Here is a 15492-nt window from a genome sequence, read left to right as displayed (position 1 = left end):
TACAAATTTTGAAAAGGCTGTCCCAAGACATCCCAATTTATTGTTTTCAACATTTATATGAACAGTGGTATTTGAGTTTTTGTAGTCACAGATCTACTAATCGTTGTTAAAATTTAGAAACATAACTCAAACCATTCTCAGTCCTACAGTTTCAGGGACTGAAACCAGCTTTGGCTTCTAAAGCTTACAGTGCCTTTCGGAGCATCAGCCTTAATCCATTTTTCATGTTTGCTTGCTTGATTCAGGAGCCCTGAAACACAAAATTGCATAAAGCTATATCTTGATTGACAAGAGCAATATTTGACTGCACAGATCCTAACACTACATTTCTAAAACTGAAAAACACTTTTGAACTGCAAAAATCTTAGTAAAGACAACCTGAGTTTAAAAAGAGTTGCAAATAGGTTACTTGGGCTTGTTCTCTCCTTTCTTTTCCTCAGAACAACTCTGAAAGGGAAACTACTCTGTTTTTTGTTTATATTTTTTTTTTGGATGCACGTTTTAAAAAGAGCTTTATTTAAGTACAATTGACAAAATAATACATGTATTTGAAGTATGTAATGTAATAAGCTTTTACATATGTAAAAGTCTGCAAAACCATCTCCTCAATCAAGATAATGAACATATTCATCACTCCTAAAAGTTTCCTTGTGCCCCTTTATAATCTTTCCCTCATGCTCCACCCTGCCTGTCACAGCTACACCCCCCCCACCAATCCCTCAATAATTACTAATCTACTTTGTGTCACTCTGGATTAGTTGCATTTTCTAAGATTATAATAAATGGAGTCATACTAAATATACAATAGTCTTTTTAAAAAATCTAGGTTCTTTCAGCATAATTATTATGAGGTTCACTCACACTGTAGCATGTATCAGGTGGTTTCCTCACACAGATGCTGATCTGTACTTTGCTGAACAGTCATGGGCACTCTGTGTACCTCTGTTTGCTCTGGAACTTTCTCTTGTTAACTCTAGCAGCCTTGGTCTCCTCCACTTGGTGAGTCTGTTGGGCTCTGCCTATGTTACCCATCCCTGCCCTGCACCCTGGAAACACTCTCAAGGTAATTGGCTATGGCAATCATTGAGCTCACCTGGTTTGCTTCCCATCTCTAGTCTTCTAGTTCTGTTTTTTCTTTCAGTCAAGGTAGTTAAGATGCTACACCTCCTCTGGAGCTCCATTGCAATTCTGAACTTAAGAGACCAGTCAAATCTGAACTGACGAATGTTGTGAATACAGTGGCTCAATTCATCATATACATTTTCTTTGTTGTATCCAAGCATACAAATGAGGAAACAACTCTCTTCTCTAGGACAGTTTTCTCCTTTGTTAGTATCATATGATGTTCCCAGCTGCTGAAAAAGTGCTTTGTACCATTCAATCTTTGTGTCAAGTGCTTTTGTGTGATACAAATTCTCCTCTGAATTCTTGTCTCTCGCCTTTAATCTGAGCCATAATCTTGTCTGTCTACATCTTCACTGGATCTTTCCCAAAAGAGAGCAGCATATTCAATGACTTCCTCTAGAGTTTTTCCTTCCACCTCTCTTGCTGTATTTTCAGTATCATCACAACCTCACTTCTCATTAAACTGCTTAAAATCTCTCTCATTCCAACTAGTAAATCCCTGTATTAGAAGCTTCTCTTTTCCCCCTAATCTTCATTATTAAGGGGTTCAACTTGGTCAATTTTAATCTGTTCATCTTTTTGTGCTGTACCACATTTAGCAGGTCAGGTTTTCAAGGTATCTACACCCAATAGTTTTTGTATAGTACAGAATTTCTTTTTCTAGTAATTCAGATAAACATAGAGGAAAGAACTGGTAATCCTGAATATTGGTTGTTCTATTATTTTTTTACACATTTTAATATCAATAGTAAAGCATCAACAACAGTAAGGGTTTCCCAAATATCTCAGATCTTTTACCTCCTCAATCATAAGTTTCTTGCTTATGGAAAGAGAAGCCAAATCTACCCATTTCCTTCTGCAGCAGAAGAGACCATGCACAGTACTATTGTTACTAACAAAATGAACACACAAGTGATTTTAGCTTAGGGACAATACTCACAAGCAAGACAGTTTGTAAAGTTCCATTTTAGTTGCTGGAAAATAGCTTTATCTTGCAAATAAGTAATTTACTGAAAGCTCTGTATTTTGGGTTGAATCTGTGGAGACTCTAATTCTTATTTGTAAAGTTTATAAATTCCTTCCTACAGAAATTTTGCAGCAGAGATTGGAACTTGGGGCTGCAGAAACCTTGTTCCTTATTTAATTCCCTTTACCAATGAAAATCAGACAATATTTTTTTGACCAAGAAATGGGAAATGACTAACCTATCCCCATGTGGCTTGGCTTCCTTTAAGTGAGAGAAAAGTTTCTTCTCAGGACATGTTTGTGTTTGGTTTTTTTTGTGGTACGTGGGTCTCTCACTGTTGTGGCCTCTCCCATTGTGGAGCACAGGCTCCGGACATGCAGGTTCAGCAGCCATGACTCACGGGCCTAGCCGCTCCGTGGCATGTGGGATCTTCCCGGACCAGGGTACAACCCGTGTCTCCTGCATCGGCAGGCGGATTCTCAACCACTGCACCACCAGAGAAGCCCTGAGGACATGTTTTTAAACTCTAGCATTTGCTCTCAAAATCTGCCATGTCCAAATCTACTCAAGTATATAAATATCCAAGTTTGACTGATTGATTGATTTCCAAATACCTGGTTGATAAGCATTACTCATTATTTAACCCAAAATGCACCTGATCTAATCAGCACTAGCCATGGACAAAGATAGGGCTCTAAGGAGTAATTGGCAGAATTTCAGTTCCTTGTTTAAAAATAGGCTTAAGCCTCTTGGCTAAGGTGAGCTTTTTCCTGCCCCCCACCCCACCACTCCCCACTCCAAACCTTGTAACAGACTTTGTTTACTTACATTCTGAGGGATAATTCTGGTGCTGCCTTATTAGGAACAGGTTAAATTTCAGTGCATCACAGTTGGAGGATTCCCTCTTTTACATTATAAACACGACTGACCACCCACAATGGGAAGCACCATGCTAAGTATTTTAGGGAGGTTCAAAACATGTAAAAAGATATGGTAATGCCCTCAAAAAGCTTACCAGCTGGCTAGGAAAATAAATTATACACTTTTGAAAAATCATTTAAAAAACTAGTCTGAAATCTTATTTTTAATGCACATTTTTCAAAAACAAAAGCCCTAACCACACACAATCCCGTATTACCAAATATTTTAATGTTGTCAACATTTTTTATCTGTTCTTCCCTTGACAAAAGTGCAACCCAGGACATCTTAACAACAAATTTTTACAAGCAAATATTTTTGAGCTAACAACAAATTTTTATAAGCAAACATTTTTGAGCTAGTTATAATGCTGCCCATCATTATATTTTCTCTCAATTATTTGGAATAATGACAAAGTCAACAGTACACTAGGTTTTGAGCAAGTATGCAATTAATCAGTTTTGCCCAAGAAATACCCTTTTATGTCTAATTCCAACCACTGTATTTTTCGTCTCAGATATTGTAGTTTTCATTTCTAGAAATTCAATTTTGGTCTTTTTTATATCTCCATGTCTTACTTTATTCCAACACGTGGAATTCAGTTATAATAACTATTTTATTTTTCTTCTCTGCTAATTTTAACATCTGTGTCTTTTCTGTATAGGTTTCGATTGATATTCACTTCATTTTGGGTCATGATTTCTTGCCTCTTTGTATGTCTGATAATCTTTGATTGGATGCCAGACATGGTGAATTTTATTTTGTTGGGTGCCAGGTATTTCTGTATTTCTATAAATCTCAAGCTTTGTTCAGGGATGCAGTTAAGGTACTTGGAAACAATTTCAACTTTTCATCCCTTGCTTTTATGATTTGTTAGGCAGTTCTGGAGGAATGCACAGTCTAAGGCTGTTTCCAACTACTAAGTGCTCTACTCAATGCTCCATGAGTTATGGTATTTTCCAGTCGGGCAGGTGGGATAGGCATTTTTCCTGGACTTGTGTGAGCATTAGGTTCTATTCCTTCTGGTACTTTATAAACTCTAGCTGTCGATCTCTGTAGACTCTCCTTATGGTTTCCTCAATTCAAGGAGTGCTGGGCTCTACATTAGTCCCTTCTCCATGTACTACAGCCTGAAGACTCTCTTGAGGGAGTAAGCAGGGACTCATTTTGCTTGTTTCCCAGCTCTTAGTGATCACTTTCTTTCATTGCCTGATGTACAGTATCTTAGAAACTGTTTTTTCATGTATTTTGTCTATTTAAAAATTTTTGTTGTTGGTGGTTTAAGTAGAAGGGTAAGTCAGTCCTTTTTATTCTACTTCTAGCCTAGAAGCCCTCACTGTTTCTATCTTTCTTTCTCCCTCTTCCCATCTTTTTTCCCCTCCCTACACCATGCTCTCCATAATTTCTTGTTGGGAAAGAATTAAAGACTCAAAAGAAGTTGTAAAAATAGTACAAAGAGGTACTGTGCACCCATTACCCAGTTTCTCCAATGTTGACATCTTACAATAACCATCGTGCACTATCAAAAATAGGTAATTGTCTGGCATACAATTAATTAGACTACAGAGCTTACTCAGACTTCACCATTTTTTACATGCACTCACTCTTTAACATGTTTTTGTGTATACTTTTATGAGACTTTATCACATGTATAGATTCACATAACCATCATTATAATCAAGATACAGAATTGTTTTATCATCACAAATTCTATGTGATATCTCTTTATAGTTTTATCTTCCCTCTCCTTTATTAACTTTTTGCAACAACTTGTCTGTTCTCCATATCCATAATAACGTCACTTCAAGAATGTAAGATAAATATAATCATACAGTATGCAATATTTGGAGACTGGCTATTTTCACTCAGCATAATGCCCTTAAGTTCTATCCAAGTTGTGTGTATTAATAGACTGTTCTTTTTCACTGTTGAATACTACTCCACTTACGGACATACCACAGTTTGTGTGACCATTTACTGGTAGAAGTATATTTTAGTCATTTCCAGTTTTGGGCTATTATAAATAAAGCTATGAATACTTATGTACAGGTTTTTATGTGAACACTAAGTTTCATTTCTCCAAGATAAATGCCCAGTAATGTAACTGTTGGGTCATATGGTACTTTATTTTTTAACAAAATGCCAGGCTGAATTCAGGAGTGGCTGTATTATTTTCCATGCCCAATACCAAATGCAGAAGAGATCCAATCTCTCCACATCCTTGCTAGCATTTGATATTATCAGTATTTCTTATTTTAGCCATTCTAATAGGTATATAGTAGCAACTCATTCTGGTTCTAATTTGTACCATACCAACGGCTAGTGATGCTGAACAGGTTTTTGTGTTTTTACTTGCCATCTTATATCTTCTATGGCTGTACTGTTTCTTAAATTTTACATGATTACACTTTTAGGTGCACAAATCTTTTTTTCTTCATTACTGGGAAGAGTTTCCTCAGGGTAAGATTTGGCTGTGGTTCAGTATTTCGTAGATGACCAAAATAAACATGAAAACAGAAATAAAATTTAAAAAAAAAACATACCCAGGCATTACAAAACAGAATTCACATGCTCTAAGGCTGGGGCCTGTACTTTGATCTCTAGTCTAGGGGTCAGCAAACTATGACCCACAGGCCAAATCTGGCCTGACGCCTGTTTTTATGGCCTAAGAGCTAAGAATGACTTCTACACTTTCAAAGGGTTATAAAAAACAAAACAAAAGAGAATAAACAACAGAAACCGTATGTCGCCGGCAAAATCTAACACTTACAATCTGTCCTTAACTGATATGCAGGTGAATGGGAACAAAACCTGATCTTCCTTTCTTTGGAAACCGTAACAAACAAAGCTGATGTCTACCTATTACACTCTCCCAGGATCTTACACTTTAAGAAAATGGAGAAACAAAAACAGCATAAAAGCACAAATGACCTGAAGGCAGTTCCTACATTAACTCCCTGTCAAAGTATTTTTAAGCAGACAGCAATAAACCTACAGCATTCTTCATTCTGTTACCAAGTTTCTTCCATGTCATCCAGAAGTACATCTGCATGACTGACAAATCCATATGCTATAAACCTGGAGAAAACCAAAACTTAAGTGTGTTCTTAAAAAAAGTTATTTCTATGAGTCATATCAAAAGACTAGAGTTTTTCGTCTGTTTGGAGAGAAAATACTGTCTCTAGCTCTTACAAGTGGCATCCTGTGGGCTTGGTCCCATTTCAACATTTTTTCCAACCAATGAACCCGTTTTCCATTATAAATCACAATACCATTAAATGTATAAGTACTAGCCTACAAACAAGCCAAGAACTCTCTTCTGACTTGGTAGTTTATTTTGATACCAAATGAATTTATTTTTATTATGCTTTACATTTCCAGTTTGACTAAAATAAAGTGAACCCAGTAATACCACCTTCCCTACCATGCAGACAATGACAAACAACAATCATTTGGCTGACAACATACTTTATCTCTAGTACTCTCTAATCATCTAAACTGGGGCATTTTTAAGACCAAAAGACTTTGTACCACATGCATTTTTGGTCTTAAAAATGGCTTGATATACAATGGTGAGGTTTCATATCTAAGTTGATGAACGCAGTCTAAAACTTAACAGAGCAGTCAAGTTATTCCCAGAAATATCTTATCTAAGGTATTCACCACCTATCCAATTTGCCATATATGGGTAGACCATGAAACTTAGAATCAAGGATCTCATAAGGATTAGAGAATGCATCCCAAAGAATACACACTGTGCACAACTTTTTAGTAGGTAAATGCTTTCTTTTGATCTCAGAATAGCACATATTGTAAATCACTTTAAGAATTATACAACATACAGTGACAACTAACTGATGAACAATCATCGATAGGAAGACATTGGAACTCACCAAAAAAGATACCCCACATCCAAAGACAAAGGAGAAGCCACAATGAGACAGTAGGAGGGGCGCAATCACAATAAAATCAAATCCCATAACTGCTGGGTGGGTGACTCACAAATTGGAGAACACTTATACCACAGATGTCCACCCACTGGAGTGAAGGCTCTTGAGCTCCACGTCAGGCTTCCCAAACTGGGGGTCTGGAAATGGGAGGAGGAATTCCTAGAGAATCAAACTTTGAAGGCTAGCAGGATTTGACTGCAGGAGTTTGTCAGGACTGGGGGAAAGAGAGGCTCCACTCTTGGAGGGCACACACAAAGTAGTGTGCACATCGGGACCCAGGGGAAGGAGCAGTGACCCCATAGAAGACTGAACCAGACCTACCTGCAAGTGTTGGAGGGTCTTCTGCAGAGGCGGGGGGTGGCTGTGTCTCACCGTGAGGACAAGGACACTGGCGGCAGAACTTCTGGGAGGTACTCCTTGGCATGAGCCCTCCCAGAGTTCCCCATTAGCCCCACCAAAGAGCCCAGGTAGGCTCCAGTGTTGGGTGGCCTCAGGTCAAGCAACCAACAAGGAGGGAACCCAGCTGAACCCATCAGCAGACAAGTGGATTAAAGTTTTACTGAGCTCTGCCCACCAGAGCAACAGCCAGCTCTATCCACCACCAGTCCCTCCCATCAAAAAACTTGCACAAGCCTCTTAGACAGCCTCATCCACCAGAGGGCAGACAGCAGAAGCAAGAAAAACTACAATCCTGCAGCCTGTGGAGCAAAAACCACATTCACAGAAAGACAGGCAAGATGAAAAGGCAGAGGGCTATGTACCAGATGAAGGAACAAGATAAAACCCCAGAAAAACAACTAAATGAAGTGGAGATAGGCAACCTTCCAGAAAAAGAATTCAGAAGAATGATAGTGAAGATGATCCAGGACCTCGGAAAAAGAATGGAGGCAAAGATCAAGAAGATGCAAGAAATGTTTAACAAAGACCTAGAAGAATTAAAGAACAAACAAACAGATGAACAATACAATAACTGAAAGGAAAACTACACTAGAAGGAATCAATAGCAGAATAACTGAGGCAGAAGAATGGATAGGTGACCTGGAAGACAGAATTGTGGAATTCACTGCTGCAGAACAGAATAAAGAAAACAGAACAAAAAGAAATGAAGACAGCCTAAGAGACCTCTTAAACACAACATTTGCATTATACGGGTCCCAGAAGGAGAAGGGAGAGAGAAAGCACCTGAGAAAATATGTGAAGAGATTATAGTCAAAAACTTGTCTGACATGGGAAAGGAAATAGCCACCCAGGTCCAGAAAACACAGAGAGTCCCATACAGGATAAACCCAAGGAGAAACACACCGAGACACATAGTAATCAAATTGGCAAAAATTAACGACAAAGAAAAATTACTGAAAGAAGCAAGGGAGAAAGGACAAATAACATACAAGGGAACTCCCATAACATTAACAGCTGCTTTCTCAGCAGAAACTCTACAAGCCAGAAGGGAGTGGCATGATATACTTAAAGTGATGAAAGGGAAGAACGTACAACTGAGATTGCTCTACCAGGCAAGGATCTCATTCAGATTCGATGGAGAAATCAAAGCTTTACAGGCAAGCAAAAGCTAAGAGAATTCAGCACCACCAAACCAGCTCTACAACAAATGCTAAAGGAACTTCTCTAAGTGAGAAACACAAGAGAAGAAAAGGACCTACAAAAACAAACCCCAAACAATTAAGAAAATGGTAATAAGAACCTACATATGGATAAGTACCTTAAATGTGAATGGATTAAATGCTCCAACCAAAAGACACAGGCTTGCTGAAAGGATACAAAAACAAGACCCATATATATGCTGTCTACAAGAGACCCACTTCAGACCTAGGGACACATACAGACTAAAAGTGAGGGGATGGAAAAAGATATTTCATGCAAATGGAAATCAAACAAAAGCTGGAGTAGAAATTCTCAAAGCAGATAAAATAGACTTTAAAATAAAGAATGTTACAAGAGACAAGGAAGGACACTACATAATGATCAAGGGATCAATCCAAGAAGAAGATATAACAATTATAAATATATATGCACCCAACATGGGAGCACCTCAATACATAAGGCAACTGCTAACAGATATAAAAGAGGAAATAGACAGTAACACCATAATAGTGGGGGACTTTAACACCACACTTACACCAATGAACAGATCGTCCAAACAGAAAATTAATAAGGAAACATAAGCTTTAAATGACACAACAGACCAGATAGATTAAATGATATTTATAGGACATTCCATCCCAAAACAGCAGATTACACTTTCTTCTCAAGTGCACATGGAACATTCTCCAAGAAAGATCACATCTTGGGTCACAAATCAAGCATCGGTAAATTTAAGAAAATTGAAATCATATCAAGCATCTTTTCTGACCACAACACTATGAGATTAGAAATCAATTACAGGGAAAAAAACCGTAAAAAATATAAACACATGGAGGCTAAACAGTACATTACTGAATAACCAAGAGATCCCTGAAGAAATCAAAGAGAAAATCAAAAAATACCTAGAGACAAATGACAATGAAAACACGACGATCCAAAACCTATGGGATGCCACAAAAGCAGTTGTAAGAGGGAAGTTTATAGCAATACAAGCCTACCTCAAGAAACAACAAACATCTCAAATAAACAATCTAACCTTACACCTAAAGGAACTAGAGAAAGAGGAACAAACAAAACCCACAGTTAGCAGAAGGAAAGAAATCATAAAGATCAGAGCATAAATAAATGAAATAGAAAAAAAGAAAACAAGAGCAAAGATCAATAAAACTAAAAGCTGGTTCTTTGAGAAGATAAACAAAATTGATAAATCATTAGCCATACTCATCAAGAAAACAAGGGAGAGGACTAAAATCAATAAAATTAGAAATGAAAAGGAGAAGTTACAACAGACACCACAGAAAAACAAAGCATCCTAAGAGACTACTACAAGCAACTCTATGACAATAAAATGGACAACCTGGAAGAAATGGACCAATTCTTAGATAGCTATGACCTTCCAAGACTGAATCAGGAAGAAACAGAAAATATGAACAGACCAATCACAAGTAATGAAATTGAAACTGTGATTTATAATCTTCCAACAAACAAAGTCCAGGACCAGATGGCTCCACAGGTGAATTCTATCAAACATTTAGAGAAGAGCTAACACCCATCCTTCTCAAACTCTTCCAAAAAATCGCAGAAGAAGGAACACGCCTAATTCATTCTATGAGGCCACCATCACCCTGTTACCCAAACCAGACAAAGGTACTACAAAAAAAGAATATTACAGACCAATACCACCCATGAATATAGATGCAAAAATCCTCAACAAAATCCTAGCAAACAGAATCCAACAACACATTAAAAGGATCATACACCATGATCAAGTGGGATTTATCCCAGGGATGCAAGGATTCTTCAATATGTGCAAATCAATCAATGTGATACACCATATTAACAAATTGAAGAATAAAAACCATATGATCATCTCAATAGATGCAGAAAAAGCTTTTGACAAAATTCAACACCCATTTATCATAAAAACTCTCCAAAAAGTGGGCATAGAGGGAACTTACCTCAACATAATAAAGGCCATATACAACCAACCCACAGCAAACATCATTCTCAATGGTAAAAAACTGAAAGCATTTCCTCTAAGATCAGGAACAAGACAAGGATGTCCACTCTCACCACTATTATTCAACAGTTTTGGAAGTCCTAGCCACAGCAACCAGAGAAGAAAAAGAAATAAAAGGAATACAAATTGGAAAAGAAGAAGTAAAACTGTCACTGATTGCAGATGATATGATACTATACATAGAGAATCCCAAAGATGCCACCAGAAAACTACTAGAGCTAATCAATGAATTTGGTAAAGTTGCAGGATACAAAATTAATTCACAGAAATCTCTTGAATTCCTATATACTAACGATGCAAAATCTGAAAGAGAAATTAAGGAAACACCCCCATTTACCACTGCAACAAAAAGAATAAAATACCTAGGAATAAACCTACCTATGGAGACAAAAGACCTGTATGCAGATATAAGACACTGATGAAAGCAATTAAAGATGATACTAACAGATGGAGAGATATACCATGTTCTTGGATTGGAAGAATGAATATTGTGAAAATGACTATACTACCCAAAGCAATCTACAGATTCAATGCAATCCCTATCAGGTTACCAATGGCATTTTTTTACAGAACTAGAACGAAAAATCTTAAAATTTGTATGGAGACACAAAAGACCCCGAATGGCCAAAGAAGTCTTGAGGGAAAAAAACGGAGCTGGAAGAATCAGGCTCCCTGACTTCAGACTATACTACAAAGCTACAGTAATCAAGACAATATGGTACTGGCACAAGAACAGAAACATAGATCAATGGAACAAGATAGAAAACCCAGAGATAAACCCACGCACCTATGGTCAACTAATCTCTGACAAAGGAGGCAAGGATATACAATGGAGAAAAGGCAGCCTCTTCAATAAGTGGTGCTGGGAAAACTGGACAGCTACATGTAAAAGAATGAAATTAGAACACTTCCTAACACCATACACAAAAATAAACTCAAAATGGATTAGAGACCTAAATGTAAGATTGGACACTATAAAACTCTTAGAGGAAAACACAGGAAGAACACTCTCTGACATAAATCAGAGCAAGATCTTTTTTGATCCACCTCCTAGAGTAATGGAAATAGAAACAAAAATAAACAAATGGGACCTAATGAAACTTAAAAGCTTTTGCAAAGCAAACTACAAACAAGACGAAAAGACAACCCTCAGAATGGGAGAAAATATTTGCAAACAAATTAGTGCAGAAAGGATTAATCTCCAAAATATATAAACAGCTCATGCAGCTCAATATTAAAAAAACAAACATCCCTACCCAAAAATGGGCAGAAGACCTAAGTAGACATTTCTCCTAAGAAGACATACAGATGTCCAAGAAGCACATAAAAAGATGCTCTACATCACTATTAAAGAAATGCAAATCATAACTACAATGAGGTATCACCTCACACCAGTTAGAATGGGCATCATCAGAAAATCTACAAACAACAAATGCTGGAGAGGGTGTGGAGAAAAGGGAACATTCTTGCACTGTTGGTGGGAATGTAAATTGATACAGCCACTATGGAGAACAGTATGGAGGTTCCTTAAAAAATTAAAAATAGAATTACCATATGACCCAGCAATCCCACTACTGGGCATTTACCCAGAGAAAACCACAATTCAAAAAGACACATGCACCCAAATGTTCATTGCAGGACTATTTACAATAGCCAGGTCATGGAAGCAACCTAAATGCCCATCGACAGACGAATGGATAAAGAAGATGTGGTACATATATACAGTGGAATATTACTCATCCATAAAAAGGAATGAAATTGGGTCATTTGTAGAGACCTGGATGAACCTAGTGACTGTCACACAGAGTGAAGTAAGTCAGAAGGAGAAAAACAAATATCGTATATTAACGCATGTATGTGGAACCTAGAAAAATGGTACAGATGAACTGGTGTGCAGGCAAGAAACTGAGACACAGATGTAGAGAACAAACGTATGGACACCAAGGGGGGAAAGTGCTGCAGGGGTGGGGTTAGGATGAATTGGGCGATTGGGATTGATATGTTTATACTGATGTGTATAAAATTGATGACTAATAAGAACCTGCTGTATAAAAAAAATAAAATAAAATTCAAAAATTAAAAAAAAAAAGAATTATGCAACACACAGTTACTTATCAGTGACGGCAACAACAAGTGAAACCATGGAGCAGGAAATTAAATAAAATTACAGGGCTGACACATCAAACCCTGTGGGAAGCCTGAGCCCCAGGAACTAAAGTTTATTGGCATGGTTTCTTGCAGAAATCATGCTACAGATACAATCCAGACCTCTTAGCAGTGAGAGTATTTCTGTTTCTATGCCTCACAGGCAATGTAAGGAAGGCCCAAAAGAGCTGAGCTCAGCTGCCTATAACAGCTCACATATAAATTTCCTTATTACTTCTAAATTTGGGTTTCAGATTGGAAATCTCCATAGAAAAAGCAATCTGCTTTAATTTTCTAGGCCTCAAATTATTCCATCCACTTGATAAATAAGGTCTGTGGCCTTTGGGGCACCAGTTTTGGAATCAAAATGAAACATAAAAGTTTCCCTAAACCCAATAACTTGTTCATACAGCTCTCTCCACAGGAGACTGCTGTCTTTATCTGAAGTCCCTCTGTACTATTACTTTAATGGATTTAATCTAATATCAGAGAAAACCTACAGATCCATCTGGGGCCCAACTTCATTGTACATCATGTGCTACTCTCCAAAAGAAATCTGCTGATCAGTACCTAGATTCTTGGACTGTGGGCAGGAAATAAACTTTGCTCTAAAATTTGGTCCTTCCTAGTTTAGGAAATAGGGGCTAGAGTATAAGATATAGTAACAAATAACAGAAAAATAATTAAATGGCCTAAGGAGCTTCATAATAACCAATGAGGTAAGCATGCATCTTCCTCACAGCATCCACTTACAAGCATAATTTAAAATTTTATAAATTGTTTATATAATAAAAATTTATGAAGAGTAAAACAAAAAATGCTAACCATTATCTGACCCTTTAGCAATTAATAATCTTTTTGCTGGTGGAGGGTCTAGGGTCTTGCTTCAGTGTTGATGGCTGCTGACTGATTAGGCTGGCGGCTGCTCAAGGCTGGAGTGGACATGGCCATTTCCTAAAATAAGACAACAACAAAGTTTGCTGTATTGACTGACTCTTCCTTTCATTGTTTCTCTGTAGCATGCAATACTGTTTGATAGCATTTTACCCACAGAACTTCTTTCGAAATTGGAGCCAATCCTCTCAAATCTTGCTGCTGCTTTATCAACTAAATTTGTGTAATATTCTAAATCCTTTGTTATAATTTCAACAATCTGCTAGCATCTTCACTGGGACTAGATTCCATCTCAAGAAACCACTTTCTTTGCTCATCCATAAGAAGCAATTCTTCATCCATTAAAGTTTCATCATAAAATTGTAGCAATTCAGTCACATCTTCCAGCTCCACTTATAATTCTAGTTCTCTTCCTATTTCCACCACATCTGCAGTTACTTCCTCCACTGAAGTCTTGAACCCTTCAAAGTCATCCATGAGGGTTGGACTCAACTTCTTCCAAATTCCTGTTAATGTTGGTATTTTGACCTCTTCCCATAAATCACAAAACGTTCTAGTGGCATCTAGAATGGTGAATCCTTTCCAGAAGGTTTTCAGCTCACTTTGCTTAGAGCCATCAGAGGAATCACTATCTATGGCAGCTAGAGCCTTACAAAATGTATTTCTTAAATAATAAGACTTGAAAGTCGAATTTACTCCAGATCTGTGGGCTGCAGGATGGATGTTGTGTTAGCAGGCATGAAAACAACATTAATATCACTGTACATCTCCATCAGAGCTCTTGGGTGGCTACCTGCATTGTCAATGCACAGTAATATTTTGAAAGGAATCTTTTTTTTGTTTTTTTTCCCTGAGCAATAGGTAGCAACAGTGGGCTTAACATATTCAACTAAACCATGTTGTAAACGGATGTGCTATCACCCAGGCTTTGTTGTTCTGTTTATAGAGCACAGGCAGAGTAGATTGAGCGTAATTCTGAAGGCATGTAGGATTTTCGGTATGGTAAATGAACACTGGCTTCAACTTTAAGTCACCAGCTGCATTAGCCCCTAAGCAGAGAGTCATTCAGTCCTTTGAAGCTGTGAAGCCAGGCACTGACTTCTCTTCTCTAGCTATGAAAGGTCTAGATAGAATTTTCTTCCTATATAAGGCTGTTTCTTCTACATTGAAAATCTGTTGTTTAGTGAAGTCACATTCATTAATTACCTTAGCTAGATCTTCTGGATAACCTGCTGCAGCTTATACATCAGCACTTGCTGCTTTCACCTTGCACTTTTATGATATGGAGACGCCTTATTTCCTTAAACCTCCTTAAACCAAACTCTGCTAGATTCAAACTTTTCTTCTGCAGCTTCCTCATCCCTCTCAGCCTTTACTGAATTGAACAGAGTTAGGACCTTGCTCTGGATTAGGTTTTGGCTTAAAGGAAAGTTGTAGCTGGCTTGACCTTCTATCCAAACCACTAAAATTTTCTCCATATCAGCAATAGGGCTGTTTGCTTTCTTATCATTCACGTGTTCACTGGAGTAGCACTTTTGATTTCCTTTAAGAACTTTTCCTTTGGATTCACAACTTGGCTACCTGGATGAGGCCTAACTCTCATCCTATCTTGGCTTCAACATGCCTTCCTCATTAAGATTAATCATTTCTAGCTTTTGATTTAAAGTGAGATGTGCAACTCTTCCCTTCACTTGACGACTTAGAGGCCATGGTAGGGTTATTCACTGGCCTATTTCAATATTGTTGTGTCTCAGGGAATAGGGAGGTCAGAGGAGAGGGAGAGAAACAGGGGACCAGCCAATCAGTAGAGCAGTCAGAAGACATAGAACATTTATCAATTAAGTTTGATGTCTTATATGGGCGACATCGTTCAT

General features: G+C 37.7%; 1 protein-coding gene across 3 annotated transcripts in view; it reads right to left on the bottom strand.

The window, feature by feature from the left end:
• FAM185A (family with sequence similarity 185 member A) overlaps window positions 1-15492 on the bottom strand; it is a 66046-nt gene continuing 50554 nt past the window's right edge. Inside the window, exons 8-9 of one of the 3 annotated variants that reach the window (XM_067042787.1) lie at window positions 1094-1193; window positions 1-250 (exon numbers count right to left, since the gene is read on the bottom strand). In XM_067042787.1, coding sequence (XP_066898888.1) covers window positions 1159-1193 — 35 coding nt within the window. In that variant the 3' untranslated portion in view covers window positions 1-250; window positions 1094-1158. Of the gene's footprint in view, window positions 251-1093; window positions 1194-13549; window positions 13679-15492 lie in introns of all 3 variants that reach the window. The other 2 variants (XM_067042786.1, XM_059074962.2) reach the window with 2 other exon arrangements.

Source organism: Kogia breviceps, chromosome 9 (assembly GCF_026419965.1).
Source record: "Kogia breviceps isolate mKogBre1 chromosome 9, mKogBre1 haplotype 1, whole genome shotgun sequence".
Taxonomy (NCBI): Eukaryota; Metazoa; Chordata; class Mammalia; order Artiodactyla; family Physeteridae; genus Kogia; species Kogia breviceps.
The sequence above is the reverse complement of the archived record's forward strand: the minus strand, read 5'-3'. Positions and strand labels throughout refer to the sequence as shown.